Raw genomic sequence first — 16630 nt, 5'->3', positions numbered from 1 at the left:
TTAAGGTTTTTAAAATAATGTTACTAGGTCATTGCAAACAGCTACAGTTTGAACAAGTTACAGCGCCAGCCACAAGCAGAGGTTGCTAACAATCTCGCCTAGAACACAAATATGATGGTTTCTTTGGCCCTAACGCCTCACACTTCACATAAATTATTGAGACAGTTAACTCATTCGTTATGGAGAAGTTCTGCGGCCTCACATTTGTAAACATTCAGATTATGGCAAAAATGTCAAAGCTACAGTACCACCTCCAATCCACAAGATGGAGTAGGAGGACTGAATGCTAGGCTGATTCGTCACTCCCAGTCCATACTATGTTCTCAACCAGCGGAGAGGTTTGGGTGTAGTGGTGTAGTAGTGGTGATTTGTGGGCATGCTCACTAACCTGCACATGCTGGACTTCCTGGATGCTGTGGTGCTGGGGGAGGAAGGAGGGGTCTGGTAGGACCAGCTGCTCTCAGATCCCTTCAGGTCCAGAATGACCTTGGAGGAAGAACATCAGAACAACAAGCCCTATTTCTAGAGGGAAATGGATTTCCTTACCATTGTACCTCCAATCGTGTGAATCAGTAACACAGAGACACTAACCGTTATCCAGGACATGAGTGTAACATGCAAAAAGAGGACTATTTAAGCCCTGTCCTGAGAGTGCGGACCAAATCACTGACCTGCTCGCTGGCAGGGGGCAGCTTGTGGGGGTCCATGGTCAGAGCCTTCAGGTCGTCAGTGAGGGTCTGCAGGTGAGTGATCTCCCCCAACATGGACATCTCCTCTTCCTGATGAACAAGAATGGCGGGTTGGTGTAAGGCAGGGATGTCCAACCCTGTTCCCGGAGAGCTGTCCAACCCTGTTCCTGTATGTTTTCACTCCAACCCCAGTTGTAACTAACCTGGTTCAGTTTATCAACCAGCTAATTATTAGAATCAGGTGTGCTAGATTAGGGTTGGAGTGAAAACCTACAGGACGGTAGCTCTCCAGGAACAGGGTTGGAGAGCCCTGGTGTAAGGGATTGGGCTAGCTTATGAATGTGGTATCCATTTCAAATGAGATCTTGTTCTCCATTAACTCAATACTTCTACTTTTAGACTGTGAATTGAAGCAGGTCATCCCTCTCTACTGGGATTTTCCAAATCTCTTTGGAGAGCAAGATACACTGGCAATAGAAACACTTAGAATAGATTACATTAATCACGTTCACAGGTGCATAGCAGAAGCAAAAACTAAAGTAAACTGACCAGCGTGGACTACCGCCGGCTGTGTCTACTTCCAGAATAAACATTCACTAACAAATGCAACATTTGAGTCACGTACACCTTCACCAAAATAAAATCGCCAAATAGTTCACTTTAAAAGGATGAGATGGTTGTTTGGACGCGCAAAGTGCACTGTATATTAACGTTCATAACAAAAAACGCTGTTGGTTGGGAACTCACTTTATTGAACAACGTGATTGGTTCTAATGTGTTGGAGCAATTGTGTACGCGGGGTCCGACTTCATTTCTACATGCTTTCTTCAGCCCAGAACCCCCCCCCCCCCCCCCCTTAACAAAATGATGTGTGTTTGACTACGCAGACTGTTGGTGGGGGACTCACCACGACGGGCCTCAGCATGGAGACTAAGGTGCAGAAGCGGCTCCGCTCCTCCACCAGGGCCTTCCTGACCGCCTGCTTCTCTGTCTCCTCCAGAAGCAGGTACTTATCACTGATGTCCTGCATGGCATTGTCCAGCTGGGGCTGGATGTCCCCCCGGCCTGCGGCACACACACACACACACACACACACACACACGCACACAACAACCATCTTTTGTTAGTTTTATCCTAACTTAGGGTTTAGGAGGGACAAGGTCTTTCTGAGTACACAGCAACATAATCAATATTCAGTCTCAAACCAGACAAAGGGACTGTGGCCGTGTGAGGTGAAAACAGCACAAAAAGACACCAAAGTCTCTTAAAGGTATGTTTTAATTGAACTGTTGTGGTTTCCAGTCGTCATCGTCATCACCATTAGATATATGGTTATATAGATATAACCATCAATCCCGTGCACTACTTCACGCTTAATCTTTTGATCACTGTGTCTGTGTGATCATAGACAATTTATATCTATTAGTACAATCCTCACAGTGCTATCTCAAGCACCAATCAAATTATGTTGTGGAACCGGTTGATGTTTACATCGGGGTCACACCCTCACAATATTAGACAAACTTAGGATTCGGGAACACACTGAAGAACCATCGCCTTAGGAGATGGGAGTGCATTTATGTAATCGCTCTTCACAAAATGGAGCATTGTTCTGATTTGGACATTTTACCCTCTCAAATTCAACCACTTAATCGTATCAAATCAGTGTCTTTGGTTTTACTGACATTCAAAAATTCGAGCCGTGTTTTAATATAAAAAGTGTGACTTTTTTATTTAAAGGTCCAATGCAGCCATTTTTGTCTCAATATCTAATTATTTCTGGGTAACAATTAAGTAACTTACTGTGATTGTTTTCAACTAAAATGGTCAAAAACTAACAAAAATAGCTTCTTAGCAAAGATCAATTTCTCAAGCAAGAGTTTTGCTAGGACTGTCTGGGAGTGGTCTGGGTGGGGAAAACTAAAAACTAGCTGTTAGTGGCACAGAGGTTTGGAACCAGAGTGGGAAATCAACTTTCTTGTCCACCAGCTACCGTCCGTGGCAGGTAAATAAAACAAATCTACCAGCCATTCAGATTTTTTACCAATTAAAAAAAAAATTTGTTGCCATAATTACACCAAAAAATTTTACATATAAACGGATGAGCATGATTTATGTTTTTCTAAAAAAGAATGTATGTATTACTAGTAAGAAGTAATGGGGTCTATTGCTTAATTTAATGTGTGACCTGCATCTTTAAACCAATGTTCAAATAAATAATTTACCCTGAACTAAAATATAAACGCAACATGCAACAATTTCAAAGATTGTACAGAGTTACAGTTCATATAAGGAAATCAGTCAATTTAAATAAATTCATTAGGCCCTAATCTATGGATTTCACATGACTGGGAATACAGATCTGCATCTGTTGGTCACAGATACCTTTAAAAAAAGGTAGTTAAATGGATCAGAAAACCAGTCAGTATCTGGTGTGACCACCATTTGCCTCATGCAGCGCGACACATCTCCTTCGCATAGAGTTGATCAGGCTGTTGATTGTGGCCTATGGAAGGTTGTCCCACACCTCTTTAATGGCTGTTCGAAGTTGCTGAATATTGTCGGGAACTGCATAACGCTGTTGTACAACATCAATCCAGAGCATCCCAAACATGCTCAATTTGTGACGTCTGGTGAGTATGCAGGCCATGGAAGAACCTTGAAATGTTCCGTTTACAGGAATTGTGTACAGATTCTTGCGTCATGGGGCCATGCATTATCATGCTGAAACATGATCTGATGGCGGTGGATGAATGGCACGACAAAGGGCCCCAGGATGTCGTCACGGTATCTCTGTGCGATCAAATTGCCATTGATAAAATGTGTTCATAGTCTGTATAAACCAATTTGTGTGTAACATTTGAGAGAAATAAGCTTTTGTGCATATGGAACATTTATGGGATCTTTAATTTCAGGTCATCAAACATGGGACCAACACCTATATTTTTGTTCAGTATAGATACAATAGTAAAAACAGATTGACAGCTCTAAAACCGAACATCAAGAATCAACAGAGTGCCAACCCTGCCACAAAAGGCTGATTGATATGGCTTATTCATTATTATTATTGTTCAGGGCTCTACAGTCTACGGCTATGCGGACAGTTTTTTTTACAAGGACTACGTCAGTAACTAGAAATGTAAAAGAACACAAATAAGTCTAGGAGAACAATTTACATATGAGTGTTTTAATTATAAGAAATTACAAAACGTTTTTAGGACTGATCCATGCTCAATCAAGCACAATCAGTAGGTGAGACAAAAATGTCTAGGGACAAGCCTTTACCGTGACAACTTGGGCACTTGCATGTCTGTGATGAAAAAATATCTGACTGTGACACCTTCCTAGCATCAGACAGTTGCAGCAACTAACCTAGCCTGTGAACAAAACAATGTAACTGGCCAAGAAACACGAGGGCAAAGTCACACTTTAATAGCCATTTTTTTGTCAATTCGACCAACTTCTAAATGTGGCCTTTGAAAAAATATATATCCCGAATCCTTTGTGTGACCACCCTCCAACATGGCTGGTGAAATAGACATTCTTACTCGCCAATGAAAAAAATCTACCCGCATTTGGCAGGTAGCAGGTGAACTCTTTCTTATTGGTCTATTAACTAATTGACCACCTGGTGATGCCACCCAGGCAGGCCAAAACTCCATCCCACAAAACAGGCTGAAATTTTAGTTTGGCCTTTTCAAACAGCTCTTACACTGAAAGGGCATTAAGAACACAACCTAAGTAGATTAAGTATCAAGACATTGTGTGCTAAAATGATAAAACTCTAGTCTGAACTTGTAGAGAAAGGTTCAATAATCTCCTCTGTAGGCTTTAATGACGTAAACATGCAATTAAAGTTTTACATTTCTTAGAAGAGCCAGTACTAGTTATGTGGTTAAGGCTTGATAGATGGAGGCCCTTCTTATTTTCCAGGGAAAGCACTGCAGAGGAATTCCTTCACAGGACACAGAATGCAACGTTTGGTTTCCCACAGTATTTACTGTGTGCTGAAGGATCACATTCGGGCATGTTGCTGCTCTCTATTTCACTCATAGAAATGCACCGGGGGAGTTTCCCTGTGCTATATAACAGGCTAGGGAGACTATTGAACCAGAGAGCTCTGACCACATCTGAGGTTCCTCAGGGGTCAGTTATCGGTCCTGTTTGTTTTGTCTTACATGTGAGATTGAAGCTGGAAATCAAACTCTTTTGACGGTCAGGATAATATGGCCTTGTTTGTAATCACAATAGGCCTTTTATGCTACTAAAACAGACAAACAGACTGGTTCAAAAGGCAAATGTCTTGTTTTTCGTTGTAATTGCAAATTATTTGTGTTTGGTGAATGTATGCAAAGGAGTATCATTCAAAATGTTGAATCATTCTCTCACATTGAATATTACAACATTCCAAACCTCTACAAACAAGAATGATATACGCCTAAACTCTACAAATGATGTAAACACGTATATCACAATACAAGATACAAACTAAGCTGTACTTGGTTTCATAACAGGCAGAATACGGTCAGGGTGAGACAGTGCAGGAGTCAGGTCAAAACATAACTCTAAACAACAAGCGATTTTCTTGACAAGCTTCTCACAAATCTATATAATGTCATAGCTGTCAAAGAAGAGGCCCTGATTGTTGGCTGTGACTGGGTTTCAGAGGAGATCTACATGTAACTGCCAAAAAAAGCAAACACTTGCGTAATTGAGGGATACAACATATATTGAAAGCAGGTGCTTCCACACAGGTGTGGTTGCTGAGTTGTATAAAATTTATAAAAATGCCCAGTTGCCAAAATGTTTGGCTACCATAGCTAGAAGAGATCTCAGTGACTTTTAAGGAGGGATCTCAAAAGAGCATTGTGTGTGTGTGTGTGTGTGTGTGTGTGTGTGTGTGTGTGTGTGTGTGTGTGTGTGTGTGTGTGTGTGTGTGTGTGTGTGTGTGTGTGAACAAAAACAAATACTTACAGGAGATTCTGGAGCAGCGCCTGAGACAGTTTTTCCACCACCATCTACAAAAAAACTAATGATGGAATTTATTGTGGAAGAATGGTGTCGCATCCTCCAATAGAGTTCCAGACATTTGTAGAATCTATGCCAAGGCACATTGAAGCTGTTCGGGCAGCTTGTGGTGGCCCAACGCCCTATTAAGACATTTTATGTTGGTGTTTCCTTTATTTTGGCATTTACCTGTATATTGGAGCCAGACAAATAATGAACTCCACAATTATTTACTGACTTTGCCGCAGTCCCGATCTCCCCTGATGATACAAAATTAAGCCACAGCCAAAAGCCCAAGGGAGTCAGTGAGGTATATTTGGAAGCAGACCAAACTCATGACACAGTGAGGGTAGTGGGTGGGGGAGGGGACCTCAGGGGAGACCGGAAGAGTAAGAGAAGCAGGGAGATTAACTATTTTGGGCATTCAGGAGATTTTTAACCCTTGAGTGAGGAATGTGACCGCACAATATGAAACAGACCAGTAGACAATGTGACAGGGTACATGGAGTGGGGGGACAGGGACGAGACCACACACAGGTGGGAAAGGTCAACGGAGGTCAACAGAGAACCGTGACACAAAGGGAGCTAGAGGGGGCAGCGACTTACCGAACACGTCAGCTGGAAAGAACAGGGGCGTGATCGGATGCAACATGGCAGTTGTTGGAGCAGAGAGGAGAAATCTCAGTCAGTTTAGACCCAGGAGAAGGGGACCGGTTCTTCAATGGGTACAGGTTGCAGAATTGTCACAGATCCTTATCATCTTGCCCAGTACATTAGACTTTGGCCCAAAATTGTAAAGATATAAGGTCTGTAATAAAATCCAAAGGATTTGCCAAGATGCAGCAAGGATTAGTGACTTGAGTACTATTCTATCCTATCCTGTTATTTGCACAATATAGTCCCTCCTAAATCCAGACACATAACTTCCCAAAATGATGTGTCTCAGCTGCCTCTCATCCCATTACTATTCTGACCCTTTGACAAGTCACCTGGGACAGTATGAGATGTATCTTGGTAGAATTCAGTATCAACACTTTAGTTTCCTTCCGCCACCCCCCAAAATCGGATTTAGCTTCAAAAGTCAAAGTCGTAAGTTCTAGTTCCAGTCGTAAGCAGTCCAAACCCGACACCAGGCATCCTCAGAGTCACCCTACCTTTCTTAGCCTTCTTCTGCAGCTTGAGAGTGTCGGAGGATTTCTTTTTGATCTCCTGACGGGCTTTCTTGTACTCTGCGGAAGGAAGGGAAACACAGTGGACACAACGTGTCGCACGTTGCCATTGTCAGTGCTTTGAAGTGCGGCAGCACACCCAAAACGTGGGCGACTCTTAAAAAGGAATAATATCTGATTGATCTTTGTTCTGAGCGACGCGCTTTCCATCCTACTGTAACTTCGTTATGATAAGCAGTGGCTGGAATCAAACCCTGCAACGAGGGAGCACCCTGTTTCTCTAAGGGGGAGAACTGAACTCCTAGGTTGGGGATTATTGAGCGGAGATGGGGATTGGGTTCGAGGTGGTTAGCTGAAGCACATAAAAGCACTATTTTAGTGTTAACTAAGCAAAGTAATGCCTTTAAACACAAAGAGGCTATTTCTAGTGATAAACGACTCCAGCATCTTTGTGATTTGATTGTTCTGACATACATGGATTATAAAGGGAGATATCTAGCTAACCATTATACTGTAGCACTGCAGGCAATAATGGGGTGAAGGAGTATAGACTGTAAATGGAGAGGTTTGAGAAAGTGTGTGTTGTAGTGGTAGGAGGTAGTACACTGTGTGTGTGTGTGTGTGTGTGTGTGTGTGTGTGTGTGTGTGTGTGTAGCCCCTACCTTTGGCGTGGTCCTTGTCCAGCGTGTTGGCCACTCTCTTCCACTCCTCCATCTGGTCTTGCAGAGGGTTAATCAGGCAGTCGATGAAAACCCTTGGGTGGGGATTTACAACTCAAGTCAAACAGAGCAGAGAATAACGATCTGTAGCAGCGAAAAATTGCTACAAGGCTACTTTTGGGGGGGGGGGCATTCCTCTAGGTGTGTGGTGTGTAGACACTGTACGCAATTTCATCTCCATCATCTCTGCCTATTTCACCCTCTCCACAAAACGAGCTAAATGGGGCCCGTTCAGACAGAAGGATGGAAAAGAGAGAGAGAAAAAGGGCTGAATGAAGAGGAGGAGATGGGGGCTCACATGGAGAACTGCCTGAGCTTGGCCTCGATGCTCCGGTGCCTCATACACATCCTGGTGAGGGCTGAACCGATGTCTCTGGTGCCACCTGAAACCAGACCAACAACACAAGCTGTCAGGCAGAGTCTGTTGAAGAAGGATCTCGTCTCATAATATGTTATGACGATTTGTAATTCCCCTGTACAAATGATGGAAGGTTGTCGAAATCGCCGAACGGGTTCACGAGCCAAATCACAAACAGCGAGAGCATGCATAGAAGTGCTTTCGCGTTCAACTGGAATATCAACATGAATTTCAAGCCCAATCACTGATATGATCATTTACAGCCGATTCCAGTTTCAACCGCTTTGTGTTACAGCGTCAACAAACTGATAAGCAGTAAGAGTGCTACTGTGAAAAATACTGTAAGTGAAACCTAAGTATCTCATAACGTACAGTAGTTGGATGCTGTATCCCTGAGCAGCGGAGGCCAACATAACGGTACGCCGTCAATGACTCATACAGTGTCCAAATATGTACACGAACAGGAGAGTTAGTTCCACAGTGGAAGGCTGAAGCAACAGAGGCAGTGATTGGTCCTTTGGACAGGGGTCAAAAGACAGTCAAGCACACATCACTTAGCTGACTTGGTGGTTTCTCAAAATGCTACTACTTGTAACACACCCGTTCCATTTGGCCTGGTCTGTCTAAGTCTAGAACTATCAGGAGGAGCTTGCTAGGGGAGAGGTAGAACACGGTTCATTCCATCACTCACTGACACACACACACACACACACACACACACACACACACACACACACACACACACACACACACACACACACACACACACACACACACACACACACACACACACACACACACACACACACAGAGCCGTAATCACTTAAGTGTGACCGTTAGGGTTTCTAGTGAAAAGCAAACAAAGCCTCTGACCTCACCTCTCTAGAAAAACAGGAGGGAGTAGAGGAGAGTGTGAAGTGTTGAAAAATTCCTTGCCAGAAGAAAAAGTTGTGTAATCCTCCACAAAGCCCCCCCTGGTTTCCCTGGGACAGTAAAAAAGCCACACCCCCTCCTGACCCCCCCCTGTGCTGACTGACTAGCACTCAACAGTAGCAGACTAGGAGTGGCTAATAGCTATGCAGGCACCATGGGACAGATGGCCACTCTCTCCCCCAGACAGAGACTCCCTCCTGGGCTGTTGTTCCTCGGACTTCAAGCCTCATCAGTAAAGACCCAGGCTGCTCTATGGAGGAGGAAGTTCTTCAAAAACATCCCATTATAACAAGTGGGTGTGTGATTCAATGGTGCAGTGGACAATGGAATGGCCAGATCCACTGTAACTAATCTATTTGGGTTTCATATTGCACTTCTGCACTTGCAACCACGGCTGATGACCATCATTTCAAACTGTGGGGATTACAGAAATCAGCTTGTGCATTTAGTCATTACTGTAAAAACAAATGAGTTTTTCTACAGTATTTTACCCAATTCAGTACAAGCTCGGATGATGTTTCTCAAACCAGATCCATTTCGTGCTCAAAATCCATGTCATCGCACTTGTCACTGATCTCCTAGGAAGTACCGTGATGCATTTCAATATCCATAGCCAGGGTTAAGTCGATGAATTATTAAAAAGACCATTCTTGTCAATTCATCCAACCAGGAACTGGAAGCTCATCAGCCACGGTTCACATTCTCCCTTCTCAAGTTCCCAGCTCCCAGCTTTTCATATCATCCTCATCCATCATTCACTAGGTTTCTGTGTATTGGCTGTCTGACTGTCATCACTCTGTTTGCATGACCCCTCTGTCATCCATCTACTATTGCATTAACAGATATATAATCATGTGCTGTGGTATGATATTTCCATATGTTATTGCACGGTATTTCTAACCGTTATTTCCATCTGCAGAGATTGGCCATGTAAAGCTATTGAAAATGAACCCTGGAGTTACATTATTTTAAAGGGCGGTTGGGGGTATTGTGTGACAGTATCATGCGCAGCTGTAGGATCTTAATATGATCAGCCTGTTGCAGGAGAACTCTTAAAAAGGCTTCTGAAGTTTGTCATTTCAAATTGGAAATGTCAAAACTTGATTTTCCCTTACCAAGAAAATGCACCGACCCCTACAATAAATGTCCACTGATTTTACAATCCACGTCATAATTCACTTCTCCTGTTGCAGCAGGATTATTTTCCTGCTGTAGAAAACGGGTTCAAATTAAGATCCTACATCTGTAAAGTGCTCCTTTAGCTCAACATTTGTTAGGGGGATTTCTGTTCACCACTCTCCTATTATGTGTCGTCCATGTCTGTGTGTAACACGGGGCTCTTTATTCTCAAGTACCCACTGGACAGTCAGATCTATAACTGTAAGGTTTTTCTCGTATAGGCACTTTACGCTGGCAAACTCAGAAGTTAGCTGCCGATGGATTAATACAGTTCTATCCTGGCAACTTGCTCCACTGCCATTCAAATCTCTACATTGTTGTAGAAGCAGTGAAAAGCTGTTTTTTTTCTAACGTAAGCGCCTCAGCGCCTTGTCAATGTGACAGGTCTCCTGCAAGTGACAACAACGAGAAGGGGGGGAAAATACAATGTTCCGCCCCATGATGCTCGAGGGTTGCCATGGAGACAGCAGCAGTCAACATAAATCTCAATCTCTCTCTCTCTCTCTCTCTCTCGCTCTCGCTCTCCGTCCTCATCCCTCTCGACATACAGAACAAATGCATCTGACTCCCTCTGCTGAATGGCATTCGTCTGTAATAAATCTCCAGCTCTTCCCCAATTATTATACCAGTCGTTACAATTCAACTCTTTCTCTACACCGTCCTTCGCTCACTATCTTACATAAGGAGTCGTGTTTATATGCTACAATACTTTGGTGGTGGTGTGTTTACATCTAATTGAAGTCCAGAAGAGGTTTGGAAAATTCCGGACATACTTCCTGCTCTACACACACACACACACACACACACAGGCACGCGCACACACGCATACCAATCTCCTCACACCCCCACCACACGCGCACATACACACTGTCTCCTACTCCTAGTATGTGAAGTCCCGCCCCTACAATGCCAGTCTCAAAAAAAAATCTCCTGACCCCCAAATCTATAAATAACCCGATTGGTTGGCGCGGGGGGCTCTGGTTGCCAGGATCCCTCCTGAATAGCTGATGTATGGAATAGCACTCCTTATTAATAGCTGTGACATGGGGGCCCTGTGGCATGGTGAGCACTGCATTGCACCAACACCTCCCTTCTTTCTCACCCTCTCCTCACGCCCTCGCTCACCCTCCCCTTCCCTCTCCCCTTCACTCGCCTTCTGTGAGTTACCTCTTCTCTCCTCTTCTCTCCACCTCTTTGATGCAAGAGGAAGACTGCCTCTGGTATCTCCATCTGTCAGTCTGGTCTTTGTAGAATGACCTAGCATTTCAATAGAAACATGTAGACATAGCCTGTTCCTACTGAAGACAAAGGGTCACTGTGTATGCTGATGTATCATTTGTAGATGACAAATGATTCACCGACTGCGAATAAACTTAATAGGCAGACACTAACAACAAGCTTAAAATGCAAAGCTTTTTTTATGAGCTTTGTCGTAAAATATCGTAAAATAAGGAAGGGTCTGATCTAGTTGCGGAACAGTCGGCCCAGATTAGTTTGAAAGGGACCTACATAAAGTAATATATTACAAACCATAGAGACCTGCATAAAGTAATATATCACAACCCAGAAAGAGACCTGCATAAAGTAATATATTACAACCCAGAAAGAGACCTACATAAAGTAATATATTACAAACCAGAAAGAGACCTACATAGCTACAGTATAGGCTCTCAGAGGGCTAGAAATATACAGAGCAATGGAAGCTGGTAGAGTTTGTGTGAAATGGCACCCTATTCCCTATATAGTGCACTACTTTTGACCAGAGCCCTGTGGAAAGTAGTGCACTATAGAGGGAATAGGGTGCCATTTTGCAGTTTAGTGTTGCCAAGTTGTACTGACTTTGCAGGCTGGCCAACGCCCTCTGGCCAACCAGGCTACAGCTGTCACACACGTATTGACCATAGCAGAGTTGATGGCATTTTAATGACAATCAGCCTGATCGATTCACCTCTTTGTCCAGACCAGCGCTAACAGTCCAGTGTGTTTACCAACGTGTGTCGCCATAATTCTGTCTGGTCTAGACAAGTCAGCAAAATGTAGCTAGACATGTATGTTGTTTGCCCAGTGACCAAATATGTTTAGCGTGATATCTAGCCATCTGTAAAGCAACAGACAGTTCCTTCTTATCTTTTTGACAACAGAATGTAGAAAATGTCCGTTTTCACATGTCGACACTGGTGTGGGGCTGGAGATAATGAATACGATGTTGAAAACGGTGAAGTGCACTTATAATGAGGCTAATCTCCATACTACTTACCATAAAATTGCAGTATGTCACCGACTACTTTATCAAGATCCGTGGGACAATCAGAGAGAGTGATGCTTCAAGGCACATCCTTCTTCTAGTTATTACCAATGTTGTTCTACAGTATCTGCGGTGTATTTCTTTAGGTCACTCTGAAAGCCCATTCAGCCACTTGTCTCTGTATGTCAGTGCATCAGACTTCCCCTGAGTAGGTAGAAGAGATGGAGCTGTCCTTTCCATCTCCCACTGCTCACACAATGTGACAGGGCATGAGGAATGTGTGGCGTCTCTCTGGGATGCTGTGGTGTGGAGAGAGAGTGTGTGTGTGTGTGTGGGGGGGGGGGGTATGGGTAAGGGCAGGGCACCACAAACAAGCGCAGAACGCAGGGATGAAGACTCAGCATACTACTACTGGCAGTCAGAGGCCCACTCAGGGGGGAAGATGCAGAGTCAAGAGCATATTGTAGATGAGAAACAGCCATGTAGACTTTGTTTTGTCTGTGGTTTGTTTTGAATGGATTGTTGTGGCTGTCAGTGGGTGTAAAAGTGGGAAGGCTCTTATTGGAGGGAAACTGAAGCTGAAGACTAAATCCATTTCCTTGTTGAGCACCACATTTCAGCTACCATCAACCAAGCTTTTCTTATGATAGTGAAACATAACACTGCCTATATATCTGCTTAGATACAGCAGTGTCCTACAATCACACTTTACTGAGACAAGAGTCTGGGAAGGCAGGCAGAACTGTCCCTGTCCCTCTGTGTTAGCCTGTGTTAGCGTGTGACGCTACGCTAGTGCTAGCACCATCCCAGCCATGCCGCCACAGGGGCCTGTGGTGGAGGGAGAGAACCGGGACGGGGAATTAGAGCAGATGAGGACGAGGACATGGCCGAGGCTGAGAGATGGGGCCAGACAGAGCCAAAGACCCAATGCATACAGTGGAAATGATGAGGATGGTTCAGCGTGGCAACGGTTGGATTCAGTGCACCACCACGAAGCGAACTCTTTTAGATTGTGTGTCTGGGCTTTGACTTTTTTGTTTCTTCTTAAATTTTTGGGGGGGAGTCAATTAATCAAGTCAATTGTCATGAGTCCTATTGTAGCCAGGGTAATGGATAGAGCACTGAGGTACTAAGCCCTTCCTCCTCAGAATCGGACATTTAATTAACTTTATTAACTGGGGCATGACAAAGTAAGGAATATGAGCAGATGCCTTCCTTGAAATAGAGAAAAGTCCCACAAGGTTTGAGGACAAAAAAAAGAGGACAAAAAACAGGCTCTAAGTTCTTAGCTAAACAGAACTATTTTTCCAAAAGAAGTTCACATTAGAGGAAAAGGATGTGGTTCAATTTAGCAAATTCTACTGCAAAATTGCCAATGGACACCACTACGCTGTCGTGACAACCTGTGAAGTCAACAAAAACACCCCATTGTGATCATGTCACAATTACTGCTGAGGAAGCTCTGATTGGCTGAGGGACGATGGACAGGCCCAGTCATGAGACAGGAGTATCTAAAAGCTGTCGATATCAAATCACAGTTTTGCAGGGTGTTACATCAGTTCTTTACAGCCCTCAAGATCAACTTAACCCCTTTTTTAAATTCCTTACCCAGGGTGTTCCTCCTCAAAACAGTGAGGGCGGAAACTAATGAACTACACATTCCAAATAGCTTCAAGGGTGGGGGCACAGTCTTCACATTCCTCCAAGATTCCTTAAATAAGACCCAGAGAACCCCCTAACCTCCTTCCCTCCCACTCATCCTATCACCCCATTAGCCCAGCTTATAGCCCCGTAGAGCCTTGTCAATCTTCATGCCATAGACATATGGTGTTTGTATGATGGGGCAGACTCTACAAGACAGACTGGGTTCAAATAATACAACTAATCCATAAAATACTTAAGCTGAGCTTGATTGAGCTCACCTGGCGCAAGGGAACCAACGGTACTTAGTCCCAAAAGTTCAAAATTGCAAACCGAAGGCTCAATCCAACGCCCCAATAAAACAAATGGTAGGTTATTTGAACCAGGTTTTGGCGTCTATGCAACTGTGCAGACTATCAGATTGAAGAAGGCTCTCCCTTCTATATTAGGTACGTTGGCGGTCCTATAGCTGCCTGGGGCTGGGGGGGGGGGGGGGGGGGCATGGAGACTGGATTACTACTGACAGCTGAGAGTAGGGGTGGTAGACAGGGCGGCTATGGGAATGCAGGCAGACAGACAGCCCTAGAATACGGGTAGGGTTTGAGAGACATCCCAGCCCCTTGGTATTTCCTCATAAGGGCTTTTGAGGATGGCTCACGACTATGAGACGACTGGGAGACAGAACAGGCCTCGCAAACTGTGAGCGTAAGACAAAAACTGTGAGGGCACGGCTTGTGAAAACCAAAGCAGGCCGTTTGGGAGACCGTGGGACTAATATGATATTCCATTTGTACGTTAAGTGCAGCGGTTAGGGTGTGGTTTAAAATAACGTTCAGGTTGACAGGATTGCGTTGACCTTTTCCGAATTGCAGTATATAACGATGCGGGTCAACCAATGAAGACAGCATCATTTATTGATCCAGTTCATCCCTCCCATCATGTTATTTCACTCGTATTCACGGTCATATTCATTACGCACCAAATAGAAGAAAACGGACCGAAACAGGGAGCAATTACCTGAATAAGAAATACTCATTTTTGTTTTGCTAAGGCTTGCCCTGATGAATATGACCTAGTTCTCGTGACCAGTCTCTAAGCAAAATCATTTCCCTCAATAGAGCAGTAATCTGTAGCTAAAGCCCCAGTGAGGACAGGAAAACACTTTTCCACTGGCAGCCTCAGTCACTACTACCCATTGGCATTACATTCATGGCTCTGTTTCCTGTATGTGTATTGCAGCTGAATGCTAAACGAATAAGCCCCAGAGTATCCAACACACACACACACACTTCTATCTCTTCATTAGTTTCCCACTCCATTTGTCGTCTTCCAAGACCCTGCCACAGAGGCCTAGTTCTCTTCTTTTCATCCCTTTGACACACATATCTGGATCTGGGATTATTCACCGGACTTAATGCGCGACAACGTGACACCGTTTAGTCCTAGTTGCGAGCTGACCCATGCCGCGGCTGAAAGGCCTCCGAGGCTAAAATAAGTTTCCCCCTAATCCCCGTTTTTGCTCAAGTGTTTGACGGCCTTCCCATATTACCAGGCCATCTCTGAACCAGAAGGGACACCGTTATGATGATAAGCCTACTCTCAGCTATAGCCAGATAAAAGTCAATGGGCTGTGAATGAGAAAACGGAGACGTGATGAAATAAGGGAGAAAATAAAGGAGACGGAGGCTGCAGTCTGGAAGATTGTGAAGTAATGGAGGTTGGAAGGGAGAGCATTTAAACGTAAATTGTTCTTTTTACTACCGAGACAACTCCACTGTACTGTATCGAGCCTTCGTAATCAGCTGTGATTAGCATAGTTATTTGGTGAGGCGCACGAGGGGCTGGTGCGTGGCGTGCTTATTTTGGGGTGTTAATTGGCATGTTTGTTCACTTTGAAACGTGAGTGAGGCGGTGGCGGTACCAGTGGGTCCACTTCCCGAACGCCGCTCGCCTTTAATTAGCTTTAATTTATTGAAAAAACCTTGAGGTGATTCTCAGAGAGGTAGAAATGGAAAGGGAAAGACACTATGAAGACACCAGCCAAATCGTTTCACGCCGAAAATCCCCCAATAGAAACAGCTCTATTAGAGGATCCATTGAAAAATGTGCCACTATCTTCGTTCTCCTCCATCCTCTAGTGCAGCCAGATATCTCCCTGTCTGTTTCATGAATTCTGTTGGGGCTTTGAAATTAGACAGAGAACCAGAATGAGGGGGGGGGGGGTGTAGGACATTCTCCCTCCCTCCCCGCATGTGTGTTTCCAAGCATGTGCATGAGTGTGTCTATGCCCACATGTGTGTCTGATATGGAAATATCAGGCTGGCGCATCAGGGGTGATCGTGCCCTCGGGGTAGCATGGATTTAACGAGACCCAATTTCCGGAGTGGAACACACTTCTGACCGGTCGGCTTTTGGATGGCTGGCTAGCCACGAAAGCAAAACGCCTACTAAGCAAACCTACCAAAAATTCATCATATCAGACCAGACAGAGAGAAAGAAAGGGGGGGGGGGTTAACTGCTTTTATGTCTATTAAGAGAATTGGGCCACAGCCAAAGTGTGTGTGGTCTGTGGGGTTGAAGCCTGTTGAGGCCAAGCTCGGTAACGCTTTCAGAAACATTAGCAGATAAAACCTGGAAGTTAGGAACATTGGGAGCATGACAGGGAGGCAAAGAGCAACATGTACGCCCTG

The 16630-nt window shown here is 44.3% G+C and overlaps 1 protein-coding gene across 6 annotated transcripts in view; it reads right to left on the bottom strand.

Moving 5' to 3' along the window:
- Positions 1–16630, bottom strand: part of LOC110496261 (MTSS I-BAR domain containing 1) — a 48502-nt gene that overhangs the window by 8737 nt on the left and 23135 nt on the right. For 4 of the 6 annotated variants that reach the window (XM_021572049.2, XM_021572052.2, XM_021572051.2 and 1 more), the window contains exons 4-10: positions 7883–7967; positions 7528–7619; positions 6851–6925; positions 6303–6314; positions 1597–1754; positions 672–779; positions 389–486 (exon numbers count right to left, since the gene is read on the bottom strand). In XM_021572049.2, coding sequence (XP_021427724.2) covers positions 389–486; positions 672–779; positions 1597–1754; positions 6303–6314; positions 6851–6925; positions 7528–7619; positions 7883–7967 — 628 coding nt within the window. The remainder of the gene's footprint in view (positions 1–388; positions 487–671; positions 780–1596; positions 1755–6302; positions 6315–6850; positions 6926–7527; positions 7620–7882; positions 7968–16630) is intronic. The other 2 variants (XM_021572050.2, XM_036952836.1) reach the window with 1 other exon arrangement.

The sequence above is a fragment of the Oncorhynchus mykiss genome, chromosome 18 (genome assembly GCF_013265735.2).
Source record: "Oncorhynchus mykiss isolate Arlee chromosome 18, USDA_OmykA_1.1, whole genome shotgun sequence".
Lineage (NCBI taxonomy): Eukaryota > Metazoa > Chordata > Actinopteri > Salmoniformes > Salmonidae > Oncorhynchus > Oncorhynchus mykiss.
This window is presented reverse-complemented; position numbering and strand designations above follow the sequence as displayed.